The following is an 8,071-nucleotide window of genomic DNA, read 5'->3' on the forward strand; positions in this document are numbered from 1 at the left end:
GAGCGCCAAGAGGAGCTCGAATAAAGTAGGGCTAACCTTGGTGAAGAGTTCATGCCCTTTAATATTTAGTAGGCGGAAGCTTTCTTCAAGGCCATGGCGCACTGTTGATTATTGAAGGTTGGCTGGCCAAGCCCGTATGCGTTCCTTGTCATTTGTCAGTCCCTGGTCCATCATCAATCGATCGATGGTCCTAGAAAGAGACTTGAGATGAATATTGACAGTGACATGATGTCAGTCTGCACAATCCGAGAAGCCAACTGTCAAAGTCTTGCTAAGAAGTACTTGCAAACCGGATAGCTTACTTGCCAATGGCCCCAGTAGCTTATCCCTGGAATTTGACCATATGCCCTGATCAGCACTGGCCTCTCCTTGAACTACGCAATATCTTTCTCTTCTTTCATCTTTACTCTTGCGTCTTGGCTTTCCGTTTCCATCTCCCACCTGTTTGCAGAGAGCAAACAGCAGTCCCTATCGATTGCTGGCAAAATTGCTATCCGACTGACTGGGGCAACTTAGGCGAAGTTTCGGATTCTTTAACCGAGCAGACTAGGTATCGTCATCATGAAGGGCACCTCTAACCCGGGGCGTTTCTACGTGGTCTGTTGGCTATTAAATTCGGCCCGAGGGTCTCCTCCCAGCGATTGTCGAATGATATTAGGAGATGGTGATGATCGCCTCCGTTTTCCAAGGCTCGGCACGCCGATCGCAACATGGATAAATTGCTTTTAAGGGTCATGACTGCCAGTCAGGGAAATTCCGCCAACGGTGAATGTAGGCTGGACCTTTACATGAAACGCTTGGTCTGAGATGCATAGCATGTGCCATGACATTGTCTCTCGGTCACGCCGGCACGCGGGGGAACGGAGGCACATAAAGATGCCGCCAGAGGTGCAAGTCCGGATGGACAGAATATCCCATTCACTGCAGAAATGGAATCTCTATGCAGGCATGTGGCTGTGGGTGCGTCGCTTTTCGCGGTCGCGACAGCCCAGATCAGGGTTCGTCTGAGCCCGTCCACCGTGAACACCCTCGCAGAACCCGATTTTCACACCTGGGCCATTGAAAACGAAAGCCAGAATGCGTCCACAACGCTTGACTCTCTCGATTTGACGTTGTCCGTCTCGCCCGAGTCGGACTTAGAGGGCAACAGCTACAAGTATCAATATACGCGGCCCGTCTCCCATCTCGGAGAAAGAGTCGTCAACCAAGGGATTACCACCTCCAGCGACAACCCCGGACCGATTACGTTGACCATCCAAGGTTTGGAAGCAGGGGAGCACACCTTGTTGACATGGCATAATGCCTGGGACTCTTTGGACTCCACCGCCACAATCTCTGTGTCGGTGGACGGTGAGGACAAGGCTTCGGTGCGTCGTTTCAAGCGAGAACTAGCCGTATGAGTGCTCACATGGCATAATTTTTCTAGGACATTGAGCAGTCGATTCGCGTGGATAACATTTGGGAGGCCGCTACATCTTATGTCACATTTACTGTGGACTCTACCGATCAACCGGTGGAAGTCCTCTACACGCCCTCCAGTGCGGATGGACTTGTTTATCTCAACGGCTTCGAGGTTGACACCCCGGCCTTGAAAGATCAAGTCTCATTCCCTTCTCCATCGCATCGTGACGAGCACCTGCAGCTTGGCGGCGACGATAGCATCACAGCAACATGGAGAGCACCGTCCTCTACTGCTGCAGTCACTTATAATGTCTACATGGGAAATTCGTCCGATGCCCTTGACGTTGTCGAAGAAGGGCTGAGTGAAACACAGGTAGCCCTATCAGGTACCGTATCCTTTCTGGGCCGATTATCGAACCACTCTAACATAGTCAAGGGCTGAACACCATGGACACTTTCTACTGGCGTGTGGATGTGATTTCTGGCAACAGCACATATACAGGTCGGATATTCATGTTTCGGCTTGCGCAATTAGCATTTCCGGGGGCGGAGGGATATGGGTGAGTTCTGTTGCACATCTATGGAACGCGCCGATTGTGCGTATAATGACATCAAACAGTCGCTTTGCCCGTGGCGGTCGCGGGGGCAAAGTCGTCAAGGTCACCAGTCTGGAGGACAGTGAGGAGCCGGGAACCCTGCGTTACGCGCTGGCCGTCGCAACTGGTCCTCGGATTGTCGTTTTCGATGTGGGAGGGGTCATCACGATCAATTCGCGCCTCACGGTGAGTGACAGCTATGTGACGGTGGCCGGTCAAACGGCACCCGGCAAGGGCATCACCGTCCAAGGCCACCCGTTGGGTCTCTCTGGTGCATCAGACGTGATCTTCAGGCATGTGCGTGTCAGACCAGGAAGTAGCTCGGGCGAGACGGTCGATGGCATGGGCATGGCAGGATCCAACTACTGCATTCTTGACCACTGTTCAATGGTGAGTTCCTATACCTCCAGGACCTCTATGCGCAGTGAGTGACCGAAACCATAGGGGTGGGGGATCGACGAGTGCTTCTCGTCCCGCACAGCGCATAACATCACCTTCCAGCGAAACATGATCTCGGAGCCGCTCAACGTCGCGGGACACAAGAACTATCCTGAAGGGACAGCTCACGGGTATGCAGCAACTATTGGGGGCGACGTGGGCTCCTTCCACCATAACCTGATAAGCCATGCGGAAGGCCGGAGCTGGAGCATGGGTGGCGGTGTCGACGACAACTCGACCTTCGCTGGCCGCCTCGATATTCGGAATAATGTGGTGTACAACTTTGGTATGGCGATCCCTTCTACCCCGTCTACCGTCCAATTAATAACTTGGTAGGCTCGCGTGTTACTGATGGCGGTGCTAAGGAAGTGAACTTCGTGGGCAATCTGTACAAGCAGGGGCCGGCTAGCGAACTAACATACGCCCTAAAAGCTACGGTGAGTGCTCTGTCGAGATTAGTTAGTGTATCAAACTATGGCTAACCAGTCTGGGGGGTACAGTATGAAGATAACTTGCCTGGCACCCAGCAGTATCACTGTGCTGGGAATTCGATGCCCGACGTATTTGATCAGGATTCCGTTCAATACCCACCGGGGGATGGTACAGGTCAGGCCTCGAAGATTGCCTGCTATGCAGACGTCAGTATTGACCCGGCACCTGAGTACCAAAAGTTCTTCGATAAGCCGTACGTCCGGGACCCTCCATTCTGTTCCCCATTTGTGTTTCTTTTCGGACAGAAATGCTAATCTAACTTCTGATATAAGTTTTTTCCCATCGTATATCGAAGAGCATACGTCCACGGAAGCCTACAAGCGTGTGCTCTCGGACAGCGGCGCGAGTCAGCCCATCGTCGATGACCACGACAAGCGTATTATCCAGGAGACCCTGGATGGAACAGCCACGTACAGCGGTTCGAAAACCGGCAAGCCGGGTCTAATCGATAACGAAGCGGATGTCGGTGGACTGGAAGAATTCCCGACGACTACGCGGCCGACAAGTTGGGACGCCAACGACGATGGTATTGCCGATTGGTGGGACGATTCCACTGGCGGAGATGGCTATACGGCGATCGAAGGCTATATCAATTTTATGGCAGAGCCACATGTGTTTGTGGCTCCAGGGGCATCGGTCAAGTACGATTTGGCTGGCCTGGCTGGCGGGTTTTCCAATCCAGCTTTCGAGATATCCGGTGGGGAGTTAGGCTCCGTATCTGTAGACGGTACAGTGGCAACGTATACTGCGGGTGACCAGGCTGGGGTGGACCGATTCAATGTGGCCATCTCAGATGATGAGGACAGTAAGTGGGAGAGGTCAGTGGGTGTCGCGATCTTTGACGACGCTGAGTCTGTGGAATGATGGCAGAACGAGGTCATCACGGGTACTGTTATCAAATGAGGCTTACAGTCAGGAGAAACTATGCTCAATTCATGTATTCAATGAGTCCCAACAAATTAAACGATAATATTGTAACTACTCTCCAAACCTACCGTCATCAGCGACGGCTGAGATGGAACAGATTCAAAAATCATCATGTCACCCTGGCCAGACACAGTTTCTCCCATCCCACATGTCGATAATAGTTCAACGGGACTCGCATTCCGCCAGGTAGCCAACTATATCGATTTTACAGGTCCAAGTGAATGAGCTTCACATATCCTGAGGCATCCCATCCGACAGAGGAGGTCCTACGTAAACTGAAGTAAGTTAGCAGAGGAATGTCCTCTAATTAAGAAAGACGATATACCTTTCCTAGCGTGCACTATATACCATACAAATGCCATGGCCGTGAACCCCACGAAGACCACCGACGCATAGTTCATCGAGACGGGGGTGACAGGCAAGGTGGAAGGCATACTGAACAGGACGAGCTCAAAGGCAATCCACGCCAGAGCGATGAGGTTCACCGTCGTCCCTAATGCTCGACCACAGTTCCACCTTGCTTTCGATACCTCGGTACGCTTGTTGTAAAATAGGGAGATGCTGATTGGAATGGAATAGGTGATGGCCAGGGCAATCACACCCACCGAGACGAATGCCGTAAAGGCACTGCTGCTGCCGAGGTTAATCAATCCCAAGAGCATTTGTACTACGGTCACAAGACCCAATGCCCATAGTGGAATGCGGAAGCGATCGTCCACACGGGAAAAAAGCCTTGACATTGGGAGGGCCGTATCTCGTGCCAGAGCCCACGTACAACGAGAGGCGGCGTTGGTAATGCTGATGGAACAGAAGAACCCGACGACGAGAAGGAGAGAGACAAGACCGACGGCACCGGCCCGTGTCCCCATCACCACCAGGAACACATAGGGGATCGGTTGGCCGCTTGGCGCGTTGGTGATGTCGACCAGGTCGGGGAGAGTGACACAGAGAGGGATCACAAAGAAAAGGCCGGCGATGCCACCGACCGGGATGCAGAGGGCCATGGCCTTGGGCACCTTAATCGCTGGGGCATGTACTTCCTCGGCCATAGAGGAAACCATGCCTATCGCGGAGAAGACAAAGGCCGGGGGTAGCAGACCGATACAGAATGAAAAGTTTCCCCAGCCGGACAGGGAGGTATCGTACTGCGCAAGGGCATCGGAGGGAGTGTGACGGCCAGCTTTGGCGGAAACGGAGACTGCTACTAGAACTACAAGGATGCTAACCAGCGTCCAGCCTGCACAGAGTGTGTCTACAACTGGGAGGAAGCGGTTGCCGAAGCCACAGATGAAGAAGGCCAGAATACAGATTGTGTAGAGTACTAGAAGGAGCTGCCAATCGGTAGCTTCCCAGTGGGCATAGATGGACACTGTGGCAACCAAGAGTTGCGCAAATGCGAAGTTGACCCCGAGAGTGATGGTCCAGTTCCCGATCAGCCACACCCACGCTGTGATAAATGACAGAAGCTTGGCATGTTTGCCAGACAACTGGAAGGACCAGTAGTAAGGGCCGGCGGAGGTGGGATATCGCGAGGCTAACTCGGCGAGCGACATGGCCACGCACTGATCCATGAGGCAGACCACGATCCAGCCGACGAAGATGGAGAGTTGGCCACCGCCATAGATGGCTTGCATGAGTGCACCGCTTTCGGCGAAGGGAATCCCAGCAATCGAGAGCGATTGGAACAGGAGCGTGAAAAGCGAGCGGTTTCGACGGAGTTCCGAGGGATATCCCAGCTCCCCGAGCGCCTGGTCCGGGTCATCTTCTCGCGTCTCCAAGGGTTTCTCTGGGTCGGTCTTGTCGGACATTTCGGTTTCACAATCATGAGAAATACGGAATGAGCATGTTTATGCCCATGGACTTCGGGGCAAGCCATCTTGTATACATATAGTCAGTCGCGAAGCGTAGGGCCAGGTCATCTGCACCCCCTTGCTTCTCGCCTATCGAATCCGTCGTCAATGCCATTGGCCATCCGGGTCAGACACCGACACATCGTCACAAAGCATGTAGAAAGACGTCACTTGCAGGTCGCATAGTCTGGCGAGGCGGTAAATATTGCGCGATCAGGTTAAGATAGCGTCGCGAAAACGCGGGGAGAGCTTCGCATCCGAGCTTGCCGATCTGCACTGAGGAAGCGAGATAGCCTCGCCTAAACCGTTTACGGGAATTTTAACCATATAGACTTTGCAATCTCCCCTCACGATCTCCACTTCTTGACCACTATCGGCAGATTGCGATTGGATCCATCATCAAAGCCGCGAGTGGAGGCGTCACCAACGTTCGAGATCCAGAGGGATGTTGCGCACGGGCTTGCCTTCAGATTTCCATGGCCGGACAAGACCAGAGAGAGAACATAGCGTCATTGTTGTGAGGATAGACTGAGAGAATCGTGGCGCATCACGCATCGAAGCATATAGCTTTCACATAGTAGTGTTCAGGAGCTGTTGGCAGAAGCAATAGCTAGGACTGTCACGAGATTTCTTCAACCCTTCACTACGAGCTTCTTTTCTCTTCACCATGATGTTCTATTTCTCTCACCACAATTTTCTGTTGCTCTGGACCAAAATCAGCTACTATCATCCTATCTCCTTACCATGCTCTTCCTACATTCTCGTCCATCCATTCCCTTCTTCCCTTGGATTGTTCTCTCACCATGTATTCTCTTGCTGGCCTGTTTCTGTAGGCGTCTGCTAGATTTTGTCGCAGATGTCTAACCCTACAAGGGTCGTGATGACGACTTATCAGATAATACCAAATGATGTAAAGATGATTAAACGCTACCGCTGTTGCCTAAAGAACCCTCCTCGTCGACGAACCCGCTTGCCTTTCACTTCTCTCATCCCGCAGTACGACCCCATCAGCCTTTCCCCAAAGACACTCGATTCACTATACACCTCCAAGATTTAACGAATCCGCGCTAGTCCGTCATGTCGGCTTTCGACGATATGCCTTCCCTATTCATACCGAAGAAGCGGTGCCACGAGGAAATACCACATCTGACGGATAGGAAAGACAGACTCAGCTCTGAGTCAGACAAGGCGAGGAAGAAGCTGAAGGCACACGGTTCTTGTAATGCGCAGTTCTGGTCAGCAGCAGCCGAGGTTGAAGCGATTGTACTATCGAAAACACGAGTGGTTTCCGAGATATCTCTTGCGGAGTTTGAAGGGGAGCCCTCAGCTTGGGAATGCACGGAGGAAGCCAAGATGCTTTTCGAGCAAATGCGAGCTCAACAAGTTCGGATGACATCGTACCGAAAGCAGGCATTGACCCTCACGAGAAAAAGAGGAAGTTTACGCGAAAGCTTCATGAACCTTTTTACAAGTAGCCGAATGGGCCTCGGGATCGCAACTGGAATGGGCCCCAGGGATTCTAGTGTTCAAAGTAACTTTCGACGTAACCTGCTAGCAGATTATGAGAGTGTCGGTGAGAACGGGCTTGTTTGGTGCCCAATTATTCAAGACTGGTTTCACTCGGATTTTATGACCGCTTCCCACCTGTTCTCATACAGACACGGACAGGCGACTATGGATGTTATATTCGGAAAGGTCCGGCCAGCTGAACTCTTTTCATCAAGGAATGGGTTGATCATGTGCTCGATTATTGAGCGATACTTTGATGCCGGTGTCATGGTGATCGTTCCCAATATCCCCGAAAGGCCAACGAATTCTATGCTATCGAACTGGATACGACAGGAAATCCGGGAGTACAAGTTCCGCATCATCGATAGCTCATGGGACCAGCTGGACAGGGTGATAAATAACACTGGCCTCACTTGGAGGAAGCTCGATAACCGAGTGTTGCAGTTCCGAGGCAGCTACAGGCCTGCAGCACGCTATGTGTATTTCCATTACTGCCTGCAGGTGTTACGACGCGCGTGGAAAGTTGGCCCCGGCCAGAGAGCTGCATTCTATCTCACCGACGAGTTGGGAAAGCCCTTTTGGGGCACGCCTGGACGCTACATTGCCAAACATATGCTCCGAGCATTGGTGGAAGAGCTTGGGCATGAGTTTGAGCACTTAATGGGGGGGGCAACTTTGATGAGTAGAGGGGACGATGATTTACTGCTCAGCACCGCAGCAGCCCAGGTGGTCCAAGTGGACGGGTCGGATGACGACGATACTGATGATGATGACATGGATGAAGAGGACTACTTCTAGACAGCTTCATCATATATTGCTTCTGATACGAGCGCCTGTTTTTTTTTTTTTTTTTTTTTT

The 8,071-nt window shown here is 52.1% G+C and overlaps 3 protein-coding genes across 3 annotated transcripts; 2 read left to right on the forward strand and 1 right to left on the reverse strand.

Annotated features, from left to right (window-relative positions):
- Window positions 1-802: 802 nt before the first annotated feature.
- On the forward strand, window positions 803-3,828 carry BDV37DRAFT_292027 (pectin lyase fold/virulence factor). The gene is made up of 8 exons (XM_032089083.1): window positions 803-1,367; window positions 1,427-1,787; window positions 1,838-1,961; window positions 2,021-2,387; window positions 2,442-2,721; window positions 2,772-2,872; window positions 2,936-3,120; window positions 3,200-3,828. The coding sequence occupies exons 1-8, from the start codon at window positions 930-932 to the stop codon at window positions 3,789-3,791; spliced, it is 2,448 nt and encodes an 815-aa protein (XP_031943784.1). The 5' UTR covers window positions 803-929; the 3' UTR covers window positions 3,792-3,828.
- Window positions 3,829-4,082: 254 nt separating this feature from the next.
- On the reverse strand, window positions 4,083-5,662 carry BDV37DRAFT_280747 (putative amino acid permease; the record flags this gene model as incomplete). The annotated part of the gene is made up of 2 exons (XM_032086646.1): window positions 4,083-4,129; window positions 4,180-5,662. 2 exons carry the CDS (start codon window positions 5,660-5,662, stop codon window positions 4,083-4,085), a joined length of 1,530 nt encoding a protein of 509 aa, XP_031943785.1.
- A 1,119-nt stretch (window positions 5,663-6,781) lies between these two features.
- BDV37DRAFT_280748 (HNH endonuclease signature motif containing protein) lies at window positions 6,782-8,011 on the forward strand (the record flags this gene model as incomplete). The annotated part of the gene is made up of 1 exon (XM_032086647.1): window positions 6,782-8,011. One exon carries the CDS (start codon window positions 6,782-6,784, stop codon window positions 8,009-8,011), a length of 1,230 nt encoding a protein of 409 aa, XP_031943786.1.
- Window positions 8,012-8,071: the final 60 nt, after the last annotated feature.

This window comes from Aspergillus pseudonomiae (genome assembly GCF_009193645.1).
Source record: "Aspergillus pseudonomiae strain CBS 119388 unplaced genomic scaffold BDV37scaffold_16, whole genome shotgun sequence".
Classification (NCBI taxonomy): domain Eukaryota; kingdom Fungi; phylum Ascomycota; class Eurotiomycetes; order Eurotiales; family Aspergillaceae; genus Aspergillus; species Aspergillus pseudonomiae.

What these genes read in the sequence shown, in the direction of transcription:
- BDV37DRAFT_292027 (XM_032089083.1), top strand. Translation starts at nt 930, where the DNA reads ATGGAATCTCTATGCAGGCATGTGGCTGTGGGTGCGTCGCTTTTCGCG. An exon ending in AACACAGGTAGCCCTATCAG is followed by an intron (nt 1,788 to 1,837) that starts GTACCGTATCCT and finishes AACATAGTCAAG; the next exon opens with GGCTGAACACCATGGACACT. An exon ending in TTCTTGACCACTGTTCAATG is followed by an intron (nt 2,388 to 2,441) that starts GTGAGTTCCTAT and finishes CCGAAACCATAG; the next exon opens with GGGTGGGGGATCGACGAGTG.